This window comes from Impatiens glandulifera, chromosome 1 (assembly GCF_907164915.1).
Source record: "Impatiens glandulifera chromosome 1, dImpGla2.1, whole genome shotgun sequence".
NCBI classification, from domain to species: domain Eukaryota; kingdom Viridiplantae; phylum Streptophyta; class Magnoliopsida; order Ericales; family Balsaminaceae; genus Impatiens; species Impatiens glandulifera.
In genome coordinates this window covers 5,996,042-6,021,888 of record NC_061862.1, presented here as the reverse complement: position 1 = coordinate 6,021,888, position 25,847 = coordinate 5,996,042, and the positions used below count along the sequence as shown (strand labels likewise).

At 31.0% G+C, this 25,847-nt stretch overlaps 3 protein-coding genes and 1 non-coding gene across 4 annotated transcripts; all 4 read right to left on the bottom strand.

Annotated features, from left to right (window-relative positions):
* Positions 1-1,188: 1,188 nt before the first annotated feature.
* LOC124933301 lies at positions 1,189-1,998 on the bottom strand. Its single transcript, XM_047473833.1, has 2 exons — positions 1,568-1,998; positions 1,189-1,465 (listed from the first exon to the last, which is right to left on the bottom strand). Exons 1-2 carry the CDS (start codon positions 1,996-1,998, stop codon positions 1,189-1,191), a joined length of 708 nt encoding a protein of 235 aa, XP_047329789.1.
* Positions 1,999-8,196: 6,198 nt separating this feature from the next.
* On the bottom strand, positions 8,197-11,813 carry LOC124933144 (CENP-B homolog protein 2-like). Its single transcript, XM_047473825.1, has 3 exons — positions 11,646-11,813; positions 10,519-10,618; positions 8,197-8,822 (listed from the first exon to the last, which is right to left on the bottom strand). Exons 1-3 carry the CDS (start codon positions 11,811-11,813, stop codon positions 8,197-8,199), a joined length of 894 nt encoding a protein of 297 aa, XP_047329781.1.
* Positions 11,814-13,131: 1,318 nt separating this feature from the next.
* On the bottom strand, positions 13,132-14,397 carry LOC124920603. The gene has a single exon (XM_047461122.1). It carries the CDS (start codon positions 14,308-14,310, stop codon positions 13,279-13,281), a length of 1,032 nt encoding a protein of 343 aa, XP_047317078.1. The 5' UTR covers positions 14,311-14,397; the 3' UTR covers positions 13,132-13,278.
* A 2,384-nt stretch (positions 14,398-16,781) lies between these two features.
* TRNAA-AGC lies at positions 16,782-16,854 on the bottom strand. Its single transcript has one exon. It is a non-coding gene; the product is annotated as a tRNA-Ala (tRNA).
* Positions 16,855-25,847: the final 8,993 nt, after the last annotated feature.

The following is a 25,847-nucleotide window of genomic DNA, read 5'->3' as shown; positions in this document are numbered from 1 at the left end:
ATCTGTTTGGATTGTTTTGATATTTGCATTATATTGAGTTTTAACCATTTCATAAAACTCAATAATCTTATAAAAAACAAGTTCTTTACTTTCAATTAGAAATGTCCAAGTACATTTACTAAAATCATCAACTATATTAAGCATAAATGGACAATTAATGAAAGATTGTTCTCTATAAGGACCACAAACATCAACATGAATCAATTCAAAACATTTTGAGCTATTAGTTTTACTAATTAAAAAAGGCAGTCTATGCATTTTAGATTTGTTACACACTTCACAGTGTTTTGTTTTTGAAATGTAATTAGGATAAATTTGTTTTAATACACAATCAGAAGGAAGTCCAAATTTAAAATGCAAAAAATCATAATCAACAACATTTGTACAAATTGAATTGTTCGTCTTATTCAAAACAATATTGTTCTTACTACAAAGAGATGAATTTCTAGTATCCAAAATATATAGTTAATTCGAAATATAACTAATAGCTAAGATATCACCAGAATCATGGTCCTGCATTTTGCAATATGAAGAATCAAAAAAACATTTTATTTTGTTTGGTTTTAACAATTTTGAAACAGAAATCAAATTATACTTAGATTCAGGAATTAGAAAAACATTTTCAAGAATAACTTTGTTTGTCAATTTCACTTTACCCATGAAATTAACATATACTTTTATTTTGTTTGGAAGGTATACACAGACTGGTTCAACCAATGCTTTAACCTCAAACATATTTTGTTTTTCAAAACACACATGATTACTAGCACTAGTGTCAATAATCCATAATTGTTCTTTGAATTTTAAATATTGTATTTGTTTGATTTTGAACAATTATGGATTTCACAAAAAATATTAGAACCAAACTGACTTGCATCATTTTTGCTAGTTGATGTTTCAGAAGAAAAAGAGTTATTCTGCTTCATTTATTGTAGTAGAGCACTCAGCATAGAGATGGCTTCTTGAGTATTTTTCCGCTGAGAGTTGTTATACTTCTGATCATCATCGAAATAGTTAAGGGGAGTGGACGCCATGTTAATGTGGTTTTTCATCTTCTTTTCATCTTGTTCCCTTTCCACTAGTTAGGGTACCCAATAATTTTGAAACATCCCTCTTGTAGATGTCCATTTCCTCGACAAAATTTGCAGTAGAGATTTCCTTTGAGCTTCCCCCTTTAGTGGTTTTATTTTATGTACTGATTTTTCCTCGAACATTTCCTCCTCCTGAATTGAACGCCATTGCAGAATGTTCTATAATCTCCTCTCCAACATGACTGATTTCCCTTTGCTTTTGGACCAATAGAATAGATGCATATGCTCTATCAAGATCTAGCTCTAATTCAGACACAAGAATTTGACTCCTTACAAAGTCATAAGAATCATTTAAACCTGTTAAAAATTGACTCAATCTTCTCTTAACATCAGCTTCTTCAACTTCTTCTGAAATTTTACAGCACTTATGAATCCTAAGCTTACAGTCACATCTTGGTAGTATTTATAATACTCTGAACTCATCCCATAATCGATTCATCTTGGAATAATAAGGTTCAATTATTCCTGGTCCCTACTTCATCGAACTAATCTCTTTCTGAATTTGGAAGGATGATTGCTCGTTCTTGATTTGATAACGTTTCTTGATTCCTTCCCATAGATCCATTGTAGTCTCAGTGTGTATAAAATTTTCTTTCTCTTTAGCAATCAAAGAATTCAAGATCCAAGATCTAACGAGTGAATCCTCTTTAACCCAACGAACTTGAGCATCAATATTTTCTAGGTAAGGAATTGACCCGTCTATAAACTCTTGTTTTGACTTAGCCGTGAGTGTGATATGCATACTTAGACTCCAACTAATATAGTTATTTCCATTGAATAGAGTAGTAACAATGGACATATCAGGATTGCCGTGTGCAGATACATATAGAGGATCGTCCACCAACTGTGTCATTCTTTCTTTGTCTTCAATTAGCGGCTTCTCGGTAGAAGAATTTCCAAACTTCATTTTGATACCCTTTGAATTACTTTTCCGTCTCTAGTAGATTATTCACCTTGTTCTTGAACCTTGCTCTGATACCATATCAAGAAAACAGAACAGCTAGGTTTTGAGATGAAGAGCTAAAGAAAACAAGAAGATAGAGTTATCAGAAAAAAGTGATGACGTATGGAGGTCATCTCCCATTTTATTGATTAATGAATAAAGTCAGTAATAGTTCTTATTCTTTATCTATCTATCAATCTAAGTATCTTAATAATACTTATATATTAAGTTTAGACTAAAGTTATGACTAAACTTATTTTAATACATCTATTAATATAATTTATAAAATATAACTCTCTATATATGGGCATTCCCATATTTACAAACTCAATCATCATGGGCATTCCCATGTTTACATACATTATATACTTATTTTAACACATTTTAACCTCATAAACCTTCACTCACCCAACTCAAACTCACTTCCAACCCACTCAAGATCCGACACCTTCTGCTCTCACAGCTGCATATTGTTCAATTATTGATCCACCATTACCTTACTTTCATGAACCTTACATACAATCGTCCACCACCATTTCCACTTGATCCGATATTCTCAAGTCCCTTACCCCTCTTATGAACCCCACATCCAGCTGCCCACCCACTTTTGCCTTCTGACCTTCATGCACCCCCTCAAATTTGTTGGATATATAATCTATATTCACACTATGGTAAGAGCTATCACCCTAAGAATGAAAGCTAAATAATAGTAACTATAGTGGAATGCAGAACAATAGTGTAAAAGTAAGAAATAACGAAATAACAACACAAGAATCTTACCCTGATTCGGATTAACAATGTCATACGTCCTGCTTTCGGAGAATCGATTCAATAGAGTTATCATAGGGATTACAAACTCTAACTCTCTTTGTTTGTTTTAAGTTTTAGTCTTACACCTCTCTTCTCGTTTAAAATGTATATATTGTAAAATTTATGTGATATCTTTGACATTTCTACCATGATATGATCTCGTGGCAATTTAGTTGACATTTCCATAGTAATACGATTTTATTGACATCTTCACCATTATGTAATTTTATGCATTTTTTAATCCCAAAAATAACCGCACATATCTTCCTTCCCCTTTTTTACCAAACAATAAGGCATACCAAATTGGGCCTCAAAACCCTAGGACCAATTCCACAAATTCTCCACCTTGCCTCTATGTCTATTGTTAAATGAATGAGCCTCATCACCAAGAACACCCTTTAACCGATCCTCCTACTTCTCCAATTACGTTCCAACCTTTGTGACGTGAATTAAGTCGCAACATTTCCAAAACTTGATTCTTGTCACCACCTTCATGGCCATGTCTATGGGATTTTCATCTATGTGAACCTTCTTCACATCTACCTCTCCACTCGTTAATCGCTATGACATCTTGAATGTAGTGAAGTCGAATGTCGATGTGCCTTGTGCGCTCGTGAACCATTGAGTTCTTGGACAAGTATGACTTTTTGGTTATCACAAAACAACTCCACTTTATCATGCTTCACCCCAAATTCACCCACGAGGTCCTTCAACCAAATTGCCTCCTTGACACCCTCCGTCATAGCGATATACTCGGCCTCCGTTGTTGAAATTCCAACTACGGATTGTAATTGTGCCTTCCAACTTACCGATCATCCATATATTTTTCTAGCATTGTCTTCTTTCCACTTATATAGGAAATCGAGTCTTTCCATAGATTGATTCTATTAGTAATCTCTGCATCTTTGAGAGTACGGTCCTCTTTCAACCTATCAATAAAGTCAATATTATTTGAAACATTAACAATATTAGAACGAAAGGAGTCGAAGTTGACTTTCCTCGAATTCCTTGATAAAAAAATCAAGATTTTTAAACTTGTGCGAAAGGATATAAGATAGTCTCCCCAAAATCGCTTTTGAGCATCCCATCGCTTCTAGAGAGACGCCCACATGTTCTGGTGCATTGATTCTTTAGGAGGTAATGCCTATCCCAATTAGAGTTGTAAAGGAATCTATCAATACGGGACATGCTTCCGTTGTTACTATCATCCTTCTAGAATGGGGTGAATGAAAAACGAGTTATTAATGAATGAGTTAAACAAATTCATATCTCGAGTGAATCTATATGAGTTCTTCCTTTCACTTGGTGACCTCACTAGGTTAAAATGATCGCATATGCTATTTTGGCAAGGAGAAACTTGATGATTTGGAGTTTTGTGAGATCTGTTAATACGGTAAAGTTACGAGGATGAAGTTTGGGTAGTTGGTTGAGGTGACTTAGGAGACACTTAGACTTGTGGGGGGCGACGAGGACTGCAACTCCAAGTGGAGATCGGTACTTTATCACATTCATTGATGATTTTTTGCGCAAAATTTGGGTATACATCTTGAAGCACAAGGATGAGGCATTTGCTAAGTTCAAGGAATGGAAGAAGATGATAGAGACTCAGATCGGGAAGAAGGTTAAAAAGCTCCGAACATTTAATGGTTTGGAGTACCTAGGTGAGAAGTTTAATTAGTTTATCAAGGAAGAATGGATGGTTCGTCACAAAACTGTCCGACAGAAACCACAACATAATGGCTTGGTGGAGCGAATGAATATAACGTTACTTGAACGTGTCTAATGCATGTTATTTGAGGTCGGTCTACCAAAATAGTTTTGGGGTGAGGCGGTTAACAATGCGGCAGCAATACCATTTATTACTTCGTTGATGGGCCGAATAATAAATAGATATATTAGGGTTAGGTCCCCAACCCATATAGATAGCCTACCTATTATGTTTCTCTCATCAGACAAAATGTTTCTATTCAGCTCTCAAGAACACTTAAGAAGTCTATCGATAAAGGGTTGTAAGACTTAAACCCCACCCACATTAGACATAACGATCCAAGTCCAGATCTAGAACTAGGAGATCCAAGATCGGGAGAGGAGATCCGAAGAACAACGAAGAACGACTTAATGAATCGCTCTTCATTTAAAAATTCAGGTATGTTTTCGCAACTTACAGTTTATCTCAATTTATCGACATGGAGTATTAAGATTATAGACTTAATGATTAAAGATCTAGATTAGAGATTTTAACATTGGCTACTCCGATTTGGCGGCATTAGCATTTCTTGTGGTATATGAGGTACAAGATTCAGAGCCGATATCGTTTAGAGAAGCGATGAAGAGCAAGGAGAGAATCAAATGGAAGCATGTTATTGCGGAGAAGATGACATCGCTTGACAAAAATAAGACGTGGAATTGGTGGACAAACTCAAGAATCAGCGGGTGATTGGTTCAAAGTGGGCATTCAAGTTCAAAGAAGGTGTAAAGGGTAATAAAAAGCCAATAAGGCGAGATTGGTAGCTAAGGGCTTCACACAACGCGAAGTGGTCGACTTTAACGAGATCTACTCCCCGATAGTGAAGAACACGTTCATGCATGTGTTGTTCGCTCTTGTGAATGAATTTGACTTGAAGCTCGAGTGGTTCGTTAAACCTAGTGATGAAGGCAATGTATGTCTCCTTAAATACTCACTTTATGGTTTTAAGCAATCCATAAGATAATGGTATTTGTGATTTGATGAGTTCATGGTTCATAACGTTTTCGTGAGGAGCAATTTCGAAAGTTGCGTTTATGTCAAGTGGGTTGATGGTTACGGGGTCTTCCTGTTGTTATACGTGGATGATATGTTGATGGCATCGGGAAACAAGGAAGAGGTTCACAAGGTCAAGATTTTTATAGGGAGTGAGTTTGAGATGAAGGATATGAGACCGGTAAAGAAAATATTGGGTGGGATTGGGATATGGTGATTGAGTGGGATTGGGAGAAAGACTTTATGTTCGTGTCTCAAAGATACTACCTCTAAAAAGTGGTCTCCAAGTTTGGGATGTCTAATACTAAGTTAGTTCAAACGCCAATAACTACTCATTTCAAGCTCTCCTTAAAGATATCATCGAGTACCGAGGAGGAAAAAGTAAGAATGGCAAATACCCTATATGCGAGTGTCGTCGGGAGCCTAATGTATGCCATGGTATGTATGCGACCTGATCTTGCTCACGTTTTAAGTATTGTTAGTCTCTTTATGGCGAACCCGGGGAATGAACATTGGGAGGCGACGAAGTGGGTTCTTTGTTATATTGAGAGATCCTTAGATGACGGTCTTTATTTTAAACGGGCGGGTGTAGGTGATGATAGGTTGAGAGGATATGTTGATGCTGATTTTGCAGGTGACTTGGATGAGAGAAGGTCCTTAACGGGATATGAGTTTACTTTGTTGACTTTGGCTCAAAGAGAAGGACTCAAACACCCATTTTTTCCATAATTTTGGAAACTCTTGTAAGAAGACTAACCAGATCTCTATCATCAAGGTCAATGGGGCTAAGATTGTTGACTTAGTCACCGTTAAGGACTATATTTTCACTCTGTACCAAGATCTTCTTACAAAATAGTATAGGGAGAGACTAACTCTCGGAGGAGTGTAATTCATTAAGATTAGCAATGAGAAAAAAAAATCTATTGAAAAATTCTTTTACTGTTGAGAAATTTGGGAGGTTGTCGCTAGCTATGATGAGATAAGGCCCCGACAAATGACTTATTCGATTCTTTTAGGAACTTTCACACAACGTCCTCCTTTGACAAAAGTTGGAATTCCAATTTTATTGTCCTTATTCAGAAGATTCAAGGGGAAAGGGAGTTCAAGAAATTTAGGCCTATCAGCCTCTTGTCTGGCTTTAAAAAAATTCTAGCAAAAACTCTTGAGAATAGATTTAAGGCTACCTAACAAACTTTATCTCTCATAACCAAATGACTTTCGTGTAAGACAAACATAATACAAACGCGACCCTCATCACCAATGAATGCATCGATTATATCCACTCTAAGAAGGGGTGGGGAGGCATCTGCAAACTAGATATTTAGAAAGCTTTTGTTTACGTTAACATATATTTTCTTCCGTTTATCCTTGACAATATGGGTTAGAGCGAAATGGAGGAGTTGGATCAAGACTTTCATATATGGGGCAAGGTTCCTAGTTATCATCAATGATGAAGTTTGCGACTTCTTCCAAAGCACGAGGGGCCTCAGGTAGGGTGATCCATTTTTCCCATATTATTTAATGTTGTTATGGAAGACATTTACAAACTTTTTGAGAAGGCTATAAGTGCATGACTTTTCATAGGTCTAACCTTGGGAGTTCGAGAAGACCTAACTATTTATCTCACCTCTTTTTTAGTGACGCACTCTTTGCCTTGTGGAACATAGTGTAGATAATTTATGACGCTTAGAAAGATTTTTATTAGTTTTGAAGTTTGATCCAAACTCATGATTAACACGAACAATTCTAAGATTTTTTTATTGGCGATGTTCCGAACACTCATGCACTGTCTGATAACCTTGGCTTCAAAATTTCCCCCTCCCCTTGAAGTATATCGGCTTCCCTCTTAGAGCCAACCCGACTTGTAAAGACATCTAGAATTCTGTTATGAAAAGATGGAAACTATGTTGTCTTTGTGGAAGAGAAAATTTATGTTTAAGGGCGATAAATTGGTTCTCATCAAGAACTCTCTTGTTACCATCTCCACATATATGATGCCATTTTTTCACATCCTTGTTTAATGACTAATATAATGGAATCTATTATGAAAAATATTCTTTAGGGTAATTCGAAGGCTTCTCACCTGGTTAAATGGGACATTGTGAAGTTGTCCATCTGTGAGGGAAGGCTTGGAATAAAGGACCTCTTTCTCTTCAACACCTCTCTCCTATGCAAATGGTGGTGGAGGTTCACCAATGAAACTGACAGCCTTTGGAAGAACGCATTGATTTTCAAGTACAGTAAAACCTCGATAAACTAATACTCGATAAATTAATAACCTCGATTAATTAATAAATTTTTGTAGTCCCAACTCAGGACCATTAAGATAAATTAATAATTCGCTAAATTTATAAGATAATATATTTTTATTAATGCATATAAGTCCTATATAATATATAAATTAATAATTCCATATTACATCAAAATTATAGATATTTATTTTAAGATGTACTTTTATAATAAGACTCTAATGTAATTTGCTTCCTTTTAAAATTGATGTCTCCTTGTACTTTATCTTGAATCATTCTTAATGCATTATGGAGTTGTGACGTAATATGTTCATATTGCAAGAGAAAATTACGCAATGTAATTGTTTCTTAAAAGACATTCTTTCATGAGACCGGCTCCAACTTTGTACAGTCATCTTCTACTTCATCTTCTTTCTCATTTTCCATAACACTGCTAATGATTTGTTCATCATTCAAAAATTCTGCAGCGGCTTTATTTTCACTAGGATAATTAATAACCTTTTCAACATCCATTGCATCACGATAATTCAATTCTTTAATGAGAAGACTTAATTGTTGGACATCTTCAGACAACTGGTCTACATCTTCTGAAATTGCAGTTGTATTCACGTGCCTTAGTTTAAAGTGTTGAAAACAATTTGCAATTGTCTTTAGTTGAACGTTTATCGACCATGCTGCAATTGCAAAATTCATTGTATCTAAAATATTTATCTTCTCTGGATTTTGAGTCCCGGTTTCAAATCCCTCCAAAAGATTATAAAAAAATCTCCGACGATAATGAAACTTGAAATTTCTTATGATATCAGCATCACAAGGTTGAATCTTTGATGTAGTGTTGGGTGGTAAGAAAAATAATTCAATATTTGTGAGTCCTTCAATAACTTTTGGGTGAGCAGGACAATTATCAACCATGAAATTTTTTTTCTGCCACTCATTTTCTTGTCGAGTTGTCGAACATAATCCATGAACAAAGTTCCTGTCATCCATGCCTGTTAGTTTAAATTCATGAATGAATTAGGTTTAGTAATATTCATGAATGTATTTAATTTATTTAAATTCATGCATTTATAATTTATTTAAATTCATGAATCTATAATTTAATTACATTCAGGAATTTATTTAATTTACTAAAATTCATGAATATCTCGATAAATTAATTAATTATTAATTTATCGATTAATTAATAAATTATTAATTTATCGATTAATTAATAAATTATTAATTTATCAATTAATTAATATTTCGATTAATTAATTAATATTCCCGGTCCCAAGGGTATTAATTTATCGAGGTTTTACTGTATGACATTTGCGACCACGAGTGAAGGCCTCTTTTAAGGAGATCATACTAGGAAAAAAAATATGTGGGGATGCATTATCAAATTGCAAGAGACTCTCCATCCCCTTTTAACCTTATTGACTTTTAGAACGACGATTGGCTCCCAACATGAAAATTGACTGTCTTTTAAGGGATCTCGAGCCCACCAAAAAAAAACTAGAGTGATGGATTTCTTTGGACTCATCTCTGGAAATCTTTATTGGAAGATCCCCTTTCATCGTAGACACTCACATGAAGAAGAAATTAGACTATATAGACTTATTGACTCACTTGCACATGCTTGCATCCATTTAGAGACAGATGACAAGTTTATTTTGAATGGATCTCTTAATTTCAAGGCTAGCACCAACTATCACACAACTCTTCCAAGGGCCCAACTCGTTTTCCTTGAAAAGATGTATGTAAAACTAATACTCATACTTGAATATCTCATTTTTCTTGGAAAACACTTCACTGGGGCTTCACTATTGTTAAACTTCAAAAGAAATGGATGCATCTAGGTAGTAGGTATTATATGAAACTTCAAAAGAAATGGATGCATCTAGGTAGTAGGTATTATATTTGCGAGAGGAGTGAGGAAACCATCAATCACATCCTTCTCCATTATGTTCTTGGAGACACGTGGTGCCTTCTTGTAGAACTTGCTCAACATTTAATGGGACGTGCCTCCAAGAGTTTCTGAGTTTGGGGATAAATGAATTTGCACTAGCAAGAGAAGTAATAGGGTTTATGCTCTATGTGTTTGTCTTTATTCGTAAAAGAGATTTTTGTACATTGTGAGAATTTTTTATTTCTTGTACTCTATCTTTATAATGAAAGTTGATTTTTTTTTAAATACATATTATTTATATTGGACATGAATATATTATAAATAACCCAACATTAAACTATTTCAATACATTTTATATTTTTTGTTTTTGCGTCGTTATAAAGTTGCAAAATCAAATTGTTTCAATAAATTGCAATTCTTTATACATTTTTTTAAGGCAATGAGACGTATTCACAGCTTTGAACCTGTAAATCTTAAAAATGTTCAATTTAAAAAATACATTAAAATTGATAAACCTAGTGAGGTCACCAAGTGAAAAGAATAACTCAAACAGATTCACTCGAGAGATGAATTTGTTTAACTCATTCATTAATAACTCGTCTCTCATTGACCACGTCCTAGAATGAGCTAAATTCACTCGTAAGAGTGATAGTAACAACGGAAGGATGTCCTGTATTAATATATTCATTTACAACTATAATTGAGGCTTTATCTTCCAAAGAATAAATGCACTAGAACACATGGGCATGTCTCTAATTATAAGCATATTATCCTTACATATGGCATTTCCATCTAACCTGAGCCACCATTTTGAAAACGTTCTTCTCTCTGATCACAATTTCGTGCTGAAAGTGAGGAAGTGATGGGATGCTCAACAAGCGGTTGTGGGGAGACTATCTTATATCATTTCGCATAAGTTTAAAAATCTTAAATTTATTTTATCAAGGAATGAAGGAAACTAAACTTCGGCTCCTTTCGTTATAATATTGTTAATGTTTCAAATGATATTGACTTTATTGACAAGTTGAAAGAGGAGTGTACTCTCACAAATGTAGATATTATTAATAGAATCAATCTGATGGAAAGACTCGATTTCCTATATAAGTGAGAAGAAGACAATACTAGACAAAGATTATGTTGTCTTTGGCTCAAAAAGGGGACTCTAACACCCAATTTTTCCATAATTTTGAAAAATCTCATAGAAAGACTGACCAGATCTCTACCATCAAGGTTAATGGGGCTAAGATTGTTGATTCATTCGCCATTAAGAACTATATTCTCACTTTGTACCAAGACATTCTTATAGAACAGAAGAGACCAACTCTCAAAGGAGTGTAATTCATTAAGATTATCAATGAGCAAAAAAAAAAAAATCTATAGACAAATTTGGGAGGTTGTCACTAGTTGTGATGGAGATAAGGGTCCAACCCGGGGATGCTTTCATTACAGAATTTTGGACATCTTAAAAAATGACTTATTCAAAACTGTTAGGCACTTTCACACAACGTCCTCCTTTAAAAAAGGTTGGATGTCTTATTTTATTGTCTTTGTTAAGAAGATTCAAGGACAGGGGAGTTCAAGCATTTTAGGCATATCAGCCTCGTGTCTAGCTTCTAAAAAATTCAAGAAAAACTCTTACAAACAGATTTAAGGCTACCCTGGCAAGTCTTATCTCTCACAGCCAAATGACTTTCGCAATACAGACATAATACATACGCGACCCTCATCACCAATGAATGCATCGATTCTATCCACTCTAGAAGGGGAGGGAATACATATGCAAACTAGACAATGAAAAAGCTTTTGATCTCTTGTTACCATCTCCACATGTATGATGTCATTTTTTTCCACCCTTGTCTTAGTGTCTAATATAATGGAATCTATTATAAAAAACTTTCTTTAAAGTAATTTGAAGGCTTCTCACCTGGTTAGATGGAACATTGTGAAGATGTCCATCCCCGAGGATGGGCTTGGAATAAAGGACCTCTCTCTCTTTAACACCTCCCTCTGTAAATGATGGTGGAGGTTCACCAATGAAACTGGCAACCTTTGGAAGAACGCATTGATTTCCAAGTACAACATTTGCAACCATGAGTGAATGCCTCTTTTAAGGAGATCATATTGGGAAAGAAGTATCTAGGGACGCATTATCAAATTGCAAGAGACTCTCCATCTCCTTTTAACCTTCTTGGTGGGTAACGGGGAAAAAAAATCGGCTTTTAGAACGACATTTGGCTCCCAACTGAAAAATTGACTGTTTTTAGGGATCTCTTTGAGCTCACCAGCAAAAAAGCTAGAGTGATGGATTTCTTTGGACTCATCTCTGAAAATCTTGATTGGAAGATCCCCTTTCATCGTAGACTCTCACACGAAGAAGAGGGAAGACTATCTAGACTTATTGACTCACTTGCATATGTTTGCATCCATTTAGAGATGATGACAAATTTATTTTGAAGGGATATCTTAATTTGAAGGCTAGCACCATCTATCATGCAACTCTTCCAAGGGTCCAACTCGTTTTTCTTAGAAAGATGTGTGAAAAACTAAAACTTCTACTAGGATATCTCATTTTGCTTAGAAAACACTTCACGGGGGCCTTCACTACTGTTAAACTTCAAAAAAAATGCATGCATTTGGCTAGTAGGTGTTATATTTGTGAGAGGAGTGAAGAAAGCATTCATCACATCATTCTCCATTATGTTCTTGCAAGAGACAAGTGGTCCTCTCTTGTAGAACTTGCTCAACATTCAATGGGATGTGCCTCCCAAAGTTTTTTTACTTTTGGGAGAAATGAATTTGCTATAGCAAGAGAAATAATAGGGTTTATGCTCTATGTGTTTGCCTTTATATGGAAAAAGGGTTTTTTAGGTGATGCGATTTTTTTTTTTATCTTATTGGCATCTACCTCTTAGTTTTAGTTTACTTTATTTTTTTATTTATTTTTTTCATCTCCTTTTGTTTAACCACCTGCAATCTTTCTTCCTAACAAAAGTTCATCTTTTTTAAAAATATATATTTATTTCAATAAATTATTCACAGTTTTAAACATGTAAATCTTAAAAATATTCAATTTAAAAAGAAATAGGAGTTAAAATGGATAAGCCATAAACAAAATTATGTGGTTATAAACTTTTTAAAAAATAATTACAAAATATATTTTTATTAAATTTTCTTTAAATTACATATTTTTTAATTCACCCAAATCTTTGACAAATTAAAATAAGTAGATATAGAAAACAATACTTTATTTTAAAAAAACATATTTAAAACGTTTTTAAATATTATTTTATTTAAAAATATGACAAATTAATTAAAAAAAATAAAATAATACGCTAAAATAGATGATAAACATTTTAAAAACAAAAAAAAATTCGAGGTACAATTCAAATTCAACTAAAAAAATTTCGAGGTACAATTCAAATTCGATCATCTTTAATTAAAAGACTCGGCCCTAAATCAATTAATTAGGACAAACAATCTAGTTGAAAAGTCCATTTTAATATAACTATTATAACATACCCCCAATTTATAGCCCAAAATCCAGCATGCTTTTCTTTTTACTTCTTACCTGTTACATTTGACAGCATATCCTTCAAGAACTTAGCCGATTTTGTGATCGGCGAATTGATCGCCATTACATTGTACAGAACGTTCTCCACCTCGGCGATCGACGGCCGCGTCTTCAACTGCGACACCACTTCCATTCCTCCACCTCCTCCTTCTTCTTCCATTAGAATGTTCCATCTCTCTCCACTGATAATTCCATCTCTGGCGCACTTAAATACCACCCCTTTCCTCTTACTTAATAACCCTCTCACCTCCAGACCCATGAACGAATAAACAACCTCAAATGATCCCACGAATCCTTTCTCTTCTTTCAAATCTCCCTCTTCCTCAAATCCCCATTTAGGGTTGAAAATCACGGTTGCCTTTGGATAAGCTCTCTCGGTTACTATCTTCACAAGTCCCAATTCAGAAGTTTCCGGCAACATGAAAACCACCACATCGGAGGAATTCAAAGCTCTGGAATCGCCGTTGTTGCTGACTGATGGCAGATCACGATTCTCGACAGCCAAGTTCGAGGAGAGATTGTCGAATTTCTTTGATGCAGCTTCCGCTAATATGGGATTCGACCAAATTATCAGAACCTTGACTGCTGAGCCTTTTCTTTTGATGGGTATGTCCCCAAATACCTGGAAAGCGAGATTCGAGAGAGAAGAGGGTGAATCGTCGACGATTGGGATTTCGACTCTGAGCCTTGGCTGTTTCAGCTTCTTCAGTTTTCCGGGAAGTTTGGGATTGTTAAGAGGCTTCTCGAGTGCGGCGGAGAGGCAGGTTTTGGCTTGAACGATGGCTTCGTCTTTTGAAAGAGGAGGAGATGGAGTGGAGATAGAAGAGTGGACATGAAAGTTATAGCTGAGTTTTGTTCTGGACGACAGGGGTTGGAGGAATAATGAAGAGGAATGGTGAAACTGATGAAGTTTGGTTGAGAAGGGATAACTGATGAGGAAATTAGGTTTTGTGGGTTTGCATTGGAATGAGTAATTGATCTTCTGCAAGTTGATTTTGAGAAGATAACAAGCTGACATTTTCGAGTGAGTCTATCTATGAAGATGAAAACCCAGCAAACAGATGAGAAAAAAGTGTCTGTCTTTAGGAGGGAGGCTTTTGGATAAGGTTATAAAGACTTTTGGATAACATTCTATTATGATATCAAATATTATTTTTATTTAAAATCATGTAGGCTGTACTCACAACATCCTAAGACCCCTCACTTAATTAAGGAAATATCAAATGTTACACAGACATTATACAAATCAAAATACCTGTAATCCAGTTGGGTAGCTAATCATCGGCATCAGCCTTTTGGCTGCGACTTGACCACCACCTTGGGCAGTGATCTTAGTGTTCTTGACTATGGATTCCACCTTCTCTTTCTCTGCCTTTAGTCTTTGTTTCTCACCAAGTCCTGAGAAAATTGTAACAGAAAATATGACAAATACAGCATGAGTTGGATGACCTTTTCAAAAAAGAAAAAAAATAACAAAGTATTTATCCTCTCCAGCAAGCTTTATTGGAGTCCTTCACCTTTTGAGTTACCCCTAAAATGATTAACACAGTTTTTATACATAAATATTATGGTAATATGATAAATTGTGACAATATTATATTATATTATATTAGTTTTTTTATAAACTAATTTAATGTTTATATATTTGACATTATTTATATAACTTTATATATTATTCAATACCATTCTTTCATATATTCTAACATGCTATCAAAGTCAAAAAAAAAAAAAAAATTTGAACTACAAAATTTTGTATTCCGCTGTTTTCATAAATGATTACTTTAGTTATTGATGGAGGGCTCTAATCATTATTATTATGTTTTTTAATATTTTTTTCTTTCAAATAATTTTGTTGATATTCTTATTTTTTTCGACAATTATATTCTTTGAGTTTTGTTTTCAATTGTTGATTTATCTCAGTAATCAATGACCATATTTTTCAAGTGTTGTCTCACTCTAGCATTCTATGCTCATGTGATCTTACATTTTTCATTGGTTTCATTTATGCAACACACTGTCATCCCATCATTGAATGAATCTCGAGACTCACGAGTAACTTCGGAGTTCATTTGTTTATTGTTTTACCCCATAATTCAATGTCCATGAGATTTTACATATTCGTTGGTTTATCAGTCAACACACTATCATCATGTAATTGAATGAAACACATAGATTTTTGAAACTTGAAAATCACATTATCAACATCTTGACTTCAACCTCAAGTTATTCAAGTCATTTCCATCTTGAGTTTGAAGAGGGATGTTATAATATAAAGATAATATATTTATAAGTTATTATCACTATATGATAAATTATCATAATATTAATATTATTTTATTATAGTTATTTATCCTCTTTTTTGCCTAACGGCAATAAGAAGTAGATATTTTCAGCCTCCTTGTAAGGTCCTGGGTTCAAACCTGTCAAACGACAAGTTCTGCGTCTAATTAAATAATGAAGTATATTTGCGAACTATGTGTTTAACCCTTCTTGTAACCTCATTTTTTTTAATATATTCTATTAGTTTTCTTATAAGTCTAATTTAATGTCTATATATTATAGAATACTAATTCTATATATTATTTAATACAATTATTCCTTATATTCTAACAATGACATCCACTAAAACTGTCTATTTATCCATTTTAGGAGGTGTTCCAAGCTCAACAATTAGCTCTATAAACCTAATCTCGTTATCAACTTGTTTTAGTTATCAATACATGACTCAGGCCTAGCCCTGTTGTGTAGTACCATGGAGTAAAACAAGATGGTGAATAAGGATGGCTAAAGGTATATACTAAAATATTGTTATTTACTTTTAATTCAAATAATTTAACCTCCATCAACGATACTTTGAAAACCGTTCTGATCATAATTTTAATTTAACAATAAGTTATATTAAGTTAAAAATTAACAAACCGATTTTACAATTTTTAACAATAAAATTAAAAATTTTGAAACCACTCACAATTCGAAAGAACCATAAATAATATTATTATCTCCCTCCACTTCTTTTTTTTCATTCAAAATAATATTGAAATGTAGGTATTAGGTCGGCCTAATTTTTTAACCCATAAATAAAGTGATTTTTTTTTATCGTTAAAAATGTAACATTACCCCATAATTTTATTCAATATAATTCATTATTTTGTCTATCTAAATATTAAAAAAAATAGTAAAACTTACCTTTATTTACTCATTTTATTTAAAATAATTTCTCGTTTTTTATTTAAACTCACTCTAAATTATTTTTAAGCTCACCCTCGAATCCTAGATGATGCTTGTATGAAAGTCGGAACAACCATTCACATGTTTGCTTATTAGTCAAAAAATAATTAATCAAATGATTTTTTTTTGAATAAATAAACCAGAACTATAAAATTGGTAAAAAAACTTTTGTCCCTAAATTATTTTTAAGCTCACCCGGATAAACCATTCAAATGTTTGCTTATTAGTAGACATAAAATAAAAAAACTTTTATAAAAAATATGGAGATGCGGGGTATCGATCCCCGTACCTCTCGCATGCTAAGCGAGCGCTCTACCATCTGAGCTACATCCCCGATTTGTTTTGATTTTCACTAATGTTTAAATTTAATAATAAACAACCTTATGTTGTTAGTTTGTTTGAATTTTAAGATACTAATAAAATAAGTCTGTCTTCTTTATATGTATCACTCTCAAATGGCAACAGATCTTAACTAATGATGCAACCTTTAAAGTTAGGACTTGATAAAAGATGAACTTTTGAATAAGATAAAGAAAAATTCAATATATGGAATTTTCATCTTAGGAAAGAGAAAGAGAGAGAAGTTTCTGTCTAATATTTATTTCTCCGCACAAATTTTCAGAAAAAAAATAACAATGTTTACAAATCCTAGTGTTTTGCTGTAAAATGAAGCATAAATACACAACAAAACTAACATTGAAGATCGAGTATAATTGGAGTTAAGAATGAGATATAGGACGAGGTTATTGCTTAAAGAAGCATCTCCTCCTAATATGTTGTTATCCATGGTCAACATAGCGGTGCCAACATTTAACCAAGATGCGATACAATGCGACGGAGAGATAGTTTAATGTGAGACATTGCTATTTTTTTCAATAGAGTTGTTCCAATTGTGTTTTGTTCGAATAAAATATGGAGGTCTAGAGTTCATAAAAAGATATATTTTTTCAGATGAGTGTAATTCACAATGAGCTGATTCTAACTGATTATATATACATGTGCAAATAACTTATCTTGGTTAGTCGATGTAGTTTGTGTCTCAAGGAGACGGAGATGCCCCTCATATATTTTTTATATCGTAAAAGTGTCGCTAATATTTAGAGTTTTATTTGAATCATTATTGCTATTCATTGAGTTATGTTGGAATCATTGTTGCGTGTTGGAAAATATGGATCGAGAGCAAGTAAATTTATGGGTATAAGATAATGGGTTTATATTCTAGTGGATAATTAGGTTTGAGACAAAATGTTATTATATTGAATTATTGATATTATATGAGGTTCTATTGGGAAATCGACAAATTTATGGGTTTATATTCTAAAGATCTAAAGGGCAATGAGATCTCTTGAGAATATTTTTATGCATTATTTTTATTTGATTATTCATTTCATAATATTATTGTACTGATTATTTAAAAAAAAATGATTTAAGAATAAAAAAATCATCTAGTTGAAGAGTAAAAAATTGTCCTCCTAGTGGTCCACAAACAAAATTAAAAAAGCCAATGAGATTAAAATCAAGTACTAGGGTGTCAAGACTAGAGAGTATGAATAAATTTATAGTTTTTACTTGTGAGAGTCAAAACCCTGATTTGGGCTCCTCTGGGCTGGGCTCTCTCTAAATAAAGTCCTCTCATGGCCTCTGAACTGAGAGAGGGTATTAAAATGCCCTTAGCATTTTTTTATTAATAAAACAATTTTATTTTAACATAAAACTTTTCAGAAAGGGGAAAGAGAAAATTCCATAACATAAATTGTATCGACTTGTATTTTTATTTTTTAATTTCCAACTCCAAGCCCATTTGACTTTTAAAAATAAAGAAATAATTAAAAGAAAATAATGTAGAGTTTTTTTTTTTTTTTTTAGAAGGTTGAATTTCGCTTCTCCTTTGGTTAAACATTATAGGTTAAACACATAGTCCGCAAACACACTTAACCATTTAATTAGACGTAAAACTTGTTGTTTGGCAAACTCAAACTCAGGACTTCAAGAAGGCTAGAGATATCCAGCTCTAGTTGTCACTAAGAATGACAACGGGGCAGTTCAGAGCGGAGAAATCATTTATCATCTCTGTCCCATTTTTATTCCAATTTCTTTTAATACCATTTCTGCCTCATTCGGTTTCAGAAAATCCCTGCGGGGCACCGTTTATAATTTTTTTTTTAAAAAATAAAAAGTATATAATAAAATTATTTAAACGAAATTTTTAATATAATATATATTGAAATTTTATATCATTATAAAGAAATAAATTTACCACTCTTATAAAATATAATTAATAAATAAATAAATATTAGTGGTTATATATAATTATTTGTATTTAGAGTGTTCGGGATAAAATCGGGGTGAAATTATGATAGATCTAGATGGTGGACATAAATACCATTCCCGCCTTATTCCGTTCGGTTTGGGAAAAAACCGCCTTATATGTTATTGCGATTTTAAATTTACATCCTTAATTATTGGACTAGAATAAGGAATATGTAGTTATGACTTATGAGTTAAAAATGACGGACTTAATAGGATATGTGATCTCATCATCATTGACCAAATTATGTGAATGATGTATTAGTCCAAGTCAACACCATCAAGGGTTCAAAGTTGAAACCTAATTCGTGTGAGTTGTGACATGGCCACTAAAAATAATAACTAGTCAATTTCTCTATTACTTGTCATCTTTTTGTGGTTGCAATTTAAACCAAAAGACTTAATTTGATTATAACAAAAGCATCTACATAATGTTCGAACAACTAATAGTGTGACATCATAAAAATATCGGTCAATTTCAAAGGTTTGAGATATTTTTATTTTTTTTAACAAGCTTATTTTTAAAGTTACCCCTTAGAATATTATATTTTTACAACCATATTTATATCATATCATTATTAGAAATAGGGACGGATCTATGAATTCAAGTTGGGGTGGGATTAAATAATAACAAGAAAATTATGAATAAAATAGTTAAACAAACGTAAATTTACCCATTTTCTATGAATTAGAGAAGAAAACAATGAATTAAATTAATAATTATAAGAAATTAGGAATATATGTCACATTTTTATCATAATATTTTTTTGGGTAAGCGGATTACAAAAATATATAGATTTGTCCCTGGTTAGAAGTCTATTAAGTAAAACCTTATAACCATTAAACTTCTTCAAATTAAAAATATTTTTTTAATGTAAGATATTAACATGATCCTGTTAGATTCTTTAATCTAAATCTTTATTATTTAGTTCTATATTCTTTAGTACTCTATGTCGATAAATCGAGATAAACTGTAATTGCGGAAACGTACCTGGATCTTGAATGAAGAACGGTCCATTAAGTCATTCTTCGTTATTCTCTTCTTCTTGATCTTCTCTTGATCTTGAATCTGGACCTGAATCTGAATGTGGATCTTCTTGTTCTGGACCTGGACCTGGATCGAATTGTTTGATGTGGTGGGGTTTAAGTCTTCCAACCCTATATTGATAACCCTTCTTTAGTGTTCTTGAGAGATGAACATAAACCTTATTGTTCGATGAGAGAAACAAATCGGTAGGCTATCTATATGGGTTGGGGACCTAGCCATAATATACTCATTTATTATTCGGCCCATCAACGAAATAATGAATGATATTTCTGCTTCTACACAAATATGTCCCCATACTTATTATAGATGTCTAAATAAGCCCATAACCTTTATACTTTAATAGATCACTTTATTTGGGTTTTAATCTTTATTATGATAACAATTAATATACAATTATTAAATAATATATGTACCCAAATATTGGAAATAATTCCAACAGATCCCTCATAATAATGACACATATTTCAACTTAAAATGTTTTAAGTGAGAATTAAACTCGTAATTTTGATCTCTTAGAAATCAATCTTGTCACTTTAACTGTCTTAGATAAATAACTATTTATGATATACGTTACTAATATTATCATAACAATATTATTAAAAATGTATGATATTGTGATTTTCTTATACACATAATTATCTATAAAATATACATAATTTATGTAATAAAAAATAGACTAAAATATAATATTTTCTACTTTCTTAATTCTAACACTACCATTAAGTCTTAGTTCCATTCAAACTTTAACTAGAGATGTTTATATGCTTGATTAATAGAGTTAACTATTCAATTGTTTGTTAGAGTTAAGTGAGATTGAAAAAACTTTGGAGGCGAGTTTATAAAAGATCAAAGAAAAAATATAAATAAAACAACAAATGAATGTGAGTTTTTTTTAGAATACGAATTCAATTAAAAAAAAATTAAGGAATTATGTCACTTTTCGGGCCATGAACAATTGAAAATAATTTATCGACGATCTCCTCAGGTTATTGTTGTTGACCCTAGAATACGTATTTGGGGCTCAAAGTATATAGCTTATGTGGCTATGTTTATAAAAAGTGTGAAAGATATTTATTATCTTCCTTAATAAGAACTTTAAATTTGATTAACTATTTCTAGAAATGAAAACTTGTCAAAAACAAATCATAAACATACAGATTTAAATTAAAAGTATTTTCATATAACATAAGCCAATTCAAAACACAATCACAAAAAGTTAACAATCTCATGAATGGAAAGACATGATAATTGACAATGAACCGAGATATACTTACCTAATTCCCTTTGTGGAATAGTTTGTGAAAAATCATTATGAGTCACTTAAACATTATAATTATACTAAAAAATATTTTAACAAAATTTTATTTATAATATAACTATTGTAATAAACAAAATAATTATATTATGACAAAAAAACTTTAAATGATTTTTTCTCTTTAGTAATGGTCTCAACTTTAATTTAAGAGACAATTTTAATAATAATTGAATTCTCAGATTTTTTATATTTTAGATTAAAAAAAATTGTCATTTGAACTGTTATATATAGTATAGGAGGTTAAAATTGTTACATTTATCATTTTATTAAAAAAAACAATAACATGATAATACTCACATTTCAAATTAGGGGTTAGCTTGATTTGTTTTTTGTTCCACCTTATTTAATTGTTAAATGTTCATACACTTTTGATAATATACAACTTATTTAAAACGCTGAGTATGTTTATATGTTAATCACTCAAATTTATCATTTATATACGCTCTAAATTATCTAGTTTATTGGCTAAAAAAACTCCTATTATAGCTTATTCACTCTTATAAGTTGAATAAACTAGCCTTCTTAGACTCCAGAGTTCTCGAGTTTGTTCTTAATAGAAATTGAATATAAAACCAAAAAAAAAACAACTCTAGATAATCTAATGGGTTGGCACATTCATGATTAAATATAGAATACGGCTTAAAACATGAATTTGATTTGGCTAAAAATATATATATATATATATAATCACCTCAAATCCGTCAGGCGGCAAGTCATGAATTTGATTTGGCTAAAAATATATATATATATAATCACCTCAAGTCCGTTAGGCGGCAAGTTCAAGTTATGTGCATGTTTAATTGTTAAGTGTGTTTGCGGACTACGTATTTAATCCGTTAGTGTTCCATATATTTTTTTTAAATATATATATATTAATTATATATGATGATTGATTATTCTAGAAGAATATTTAAATGTATATTAATTGTCTTTTAGCTGTACATAAGATTATAGTTGTAGCACTAATTCCTAATTGTCTGTTTTTGAGTTGTTTGTAGGAAGTGGGTGAAGGTCAATCCTTTTGTTATTACATTGTTTTTGTCAAGTGATTTCAGAGTACAACACAAGTGGACTTCTTAGCTGTCTGTCCTTTTTTTTTATTTCAATGGATTGCCCACTCCTTTCTTCTAACTATTTTTTATGACTTATAAATATATTTATATCTATCTAAATATAAAAAGATTTTATTTTAATTTAAAATATTTTTATTGAAAATTGAATTCAAATAAAAATTTTGACACTTAAATTATTTTAATACGTTGGTTCTTGTTTCTTTATTTAGTTTAATATTTTAAACAAATATCGGTTTATTTTTAAGATTTCACATTATTTGAATAATTTGAAACAGTTTATAATTACAATATTGTCAGCTGTAAATCACAACTAATTAAGTTTATGCTATGTTAGCTAGTTACTGCTTGTACTAGAATTGATGCTCCAATTATTTCACAAGAGTGGTCCATTCTAAGACATCAAAAGATTACGAGTTCGATTCTTACCAAAAACACTTTGAAAGGAAGGTATTATGGTTTTTAGTTCATTTTAGCTTTCTATGATTAAAAAAAAATAATTGATGTTCCAACTTTAATTTTATTGATTTTTTAATGATTATTTTTTTTTTATTTGAAGGAATTTTTTTAAAATGGTCTTTGTTGATTGTATATGAGTTTTTAATTTTTAATTCAACTATTTTCACTTAAGAAATGCAATCCAATTTATTTGATTTTTTATGGTGCAACTTTAGCTTTTAGTCATACCTCATGCGCTAGTTCGATCAATTGTACAACATGTTAGACTAACAACAAATTCAAAATATGTACACCATGACAACGTTTTGGTCCAAAATTTATTCATAACTAGTTAGTTATAGTAATTTAAGTAAAAAATAAATTGCCAAAAATATTAAATTTCTAAATGTTTGATTCTTATTCAAAGTACAATAAATTGAAGTAGGGCACTCTATGAATAGTAGTAATTATTACATATTAAAAAAAACAAAAAGACAAATTTAAATGATAAATAATAAATTCAAGAAAGCCCACTAAAATAATAAATTTTGACCCGGAAAACAAGCTAAAAATATATACAAGTCATACATGTAATCATTTGTACATGATAAATTAATTAACAATATCTATATATATATACCACCTCAATCTCAATGTAAACCACTAGAAATTGCAGTCTACCCTCAAAATCATTTCATTTGGGAGTCAAATTAAGCCATCACTTATCAACACTTGAATAATTTGATAGTATGGAGTTTTTGAACAAGTTCTCTATTTTTCTGGATGCATCTGTCAAGAATGTTTTCTTATGGTTATTTTGTAGGGACTATTTTAAATTGATAAAAAAATTATTTTTAATTTCATTTTTTTTAAGGAATATAGAGAGATTTATAGTTATATTTTGCTTTAACTAAAACTGTTTTTTTATTGAGAATCAAGATTTCACTTTCATAATCAACAAATGCTCCAAACCAACACCACAAAAACGAGACAAAATTACTATCAATTTCTTTGTTAAAAACAAAAGTTCTTTAAAAAAAAAAAGGAATATCATATTTTATGTAGATGAAATATTAATACTTTGTGCGCGTACCCGCGTAGGAGATGACCACGTTGGAGAAGAAAAAATGATGACTTTTTTTTCATTGAAATATATATATGCTCAATATTCAAATATATATACTAGTTAATACTTGATTGTGATTTTGATTTCAAATATATTTTATTTTTAATACAAAAAGCTCTTTATTAATGGAATCTGTGATTTTTAAGTGATCAATAAATTGAATATCATTCTTAGAAAAAATAATAAGTTGAATCAAAGAAATTAAAAAAGATAGTTTTTAAAAAAAAGATAATACATTTGCAAACAAACAAATCTAGGAATATGATGAAGAAATAAGTGGCCGACCCCATGTTAATCTGGATTTCTCTCTCCATGTGTGTATCCGCGCTCGTCTGAGAAAAACATTTAGAGACAACAAAATCACATTATTATTATTATTATTATTATTATTTTTTTTTTTTTTTTTTTTAATTTGTGAACTAGCTAGCCACCACACATCAGCCTAGGCTCATTCTGACATCATATTTTTTTTACTTATTCATCATACCATTTATATAAAATATTTCATTTTTCTAAAATAAGAAAAAAATGAAATCATATTTTTTTTTTGAAAATTAGTTTTAATTTAACTTCAATTTAAGACGTTTTAAGTGAAATCGAACATAAAATATTTAGTCGTTTAAGCATTAACTCTCATCATTTGAGTTATCTTAATGGGTTATTTTTTAGTTATTTTCATTATGTTTATTAGAGTGAGTAAGTATGAATATTCATAGTTCAATAATTAATTGGTTATGAGTTTGAATGTCACACTCGAATTAAATTATAAATAAGTCGTGATTTTATAATAAGTTGTTGTGTATACTACTTTAATTACACATAAAATGTATATGGGAATTTAACAAATAAATTAACCTCTATTATAAAAACTCCATTCAAAATGTCATTTGATAAATTATAAAAGGAAAGTAATGTACCTTGTCTTTAAGGTTGTTTTTCCAATAACACACCTTTTTTAATTAACTCCACATATTAATTAAAATATTATTATATTCTTTAAAAATATATATATTTTAAGGATTTTTACCACTCAACTCATTTTCGTGGTTAGTGCTGAAAAATGTATATATTTATATTTTTAATATTATATATATATATAATATTCTCTTTATATCGTTTAATTTTATAAATTAATAAATAAATGAATGTTAGATTAAAAAAAATTTATTATTTAAAAATATAATAATTGGTGATGATTTTAAGTAGATAATAATTTTTTTTTGATAAATAACTTAAAAGATACAAATATATAATGATAAAATAATAAATAATAAGTTAAAATAAAATAAAATATATTTTAATATTTTAATTAATGAGAGGGTGATGTAATGAATGAGAAATGAGTGATTGCAATACCAATTATACATAAAACTAATGTCTTGTTGGATTTGATGAGATCGTGATTATTTTTGGTAAAAAGACTTAAAAAATATTGATATATATATAAATAAAATAAAATTTTAAAATAAAAAGTATTTTAGTATTTTGGTTAATGGATTGAATGATGTGATTGTTTAGAAGTGATTGATTGAAAAATCAATTTTATTTAAATTATTTTAAAAACTCAAACTAAACCATGTCTAATAGTGTAATTTAATAAACAATATTGATGTACCAACTCCTAGGCTTTTCAATATAGGATTATTTTTATGAAATTATTTATAAATAATTTGAAGGTATTAATATATAATCTTAATTTTTTTTTGAAAAATATCAACTTTTATTAAAAAGAGTGCAAGATGTGTTCAAACGTTATATAATGGAAGGAAAAAACAATAAAAAAGAAAACAATATAAGAATTTTAAATGCAATAAGATCGAAAAATTCTAATTCCTTACAAGCCCCTCTTTTTCGGATTATGACGAACGCGTGTGTTAGGATCAAAGACAACAATAGAAGAGGGGTTGAATATTCTAATTTTCACTTAAATGCAATTTTAATCCTGTTAAGAATTGAAAATATGTTTCTATTTTTGGACAAATCGTAGCAAACTCTTGAACGGGTTCAAGTACAGAAAATGTTT

What these genes read in the sequence shown, in the direction of transcription:
- LOC124933301 (XM_047473833.1), bottom strand. Translation starts at nt 1,998, where the DNA reads ATGAAGTTTGGAAATTCTTCTACCGAGAAGCCGCTAATTGAAGACAAA. An exon ending in AAAGAGATTAGTTCGATGAA is followed by an intron (nt 1,466 to 1,567) that starts GTAGGGACCAGG and finishes CTGTAAGCTTAG; the next exon opens with GATTCATAAGTGCTGTAAAA.
- LOC124933144 (XM_047473825.1), bottom strand. Translation starts at nt 11,813, where the DNA reads ATGGTTGCAAATGTTGTACTTGGAAATCAATGCGTTCTTCCAAAGGTT. An exon ending in ACAATGTTCCATCTAACCAG is followed by an intron (nt 10,619 to 11,645) that starts GTGAGAAGCCTT and finishes AAATGATATAAG; the next exon opens with ATAGTCTCCCCACAACCGCT. An exon ending in TTTTCAAAATGGTGGCTCAG is followed by an intron (nt 8,823 to 10,518) that starts GTTAGATGGAAA and finishes TTAAACTAACAG; the next exon opens with GCATGGATGACAGGAACTTT.
- LOC124920603 (XM_047461122.1), bottom strand. Translation starts at nt 14,310, where the DNA reads ATGTCAGCTTGTTATCTTCTCAAAATCAACTTGCAGAAGATCAATTAC.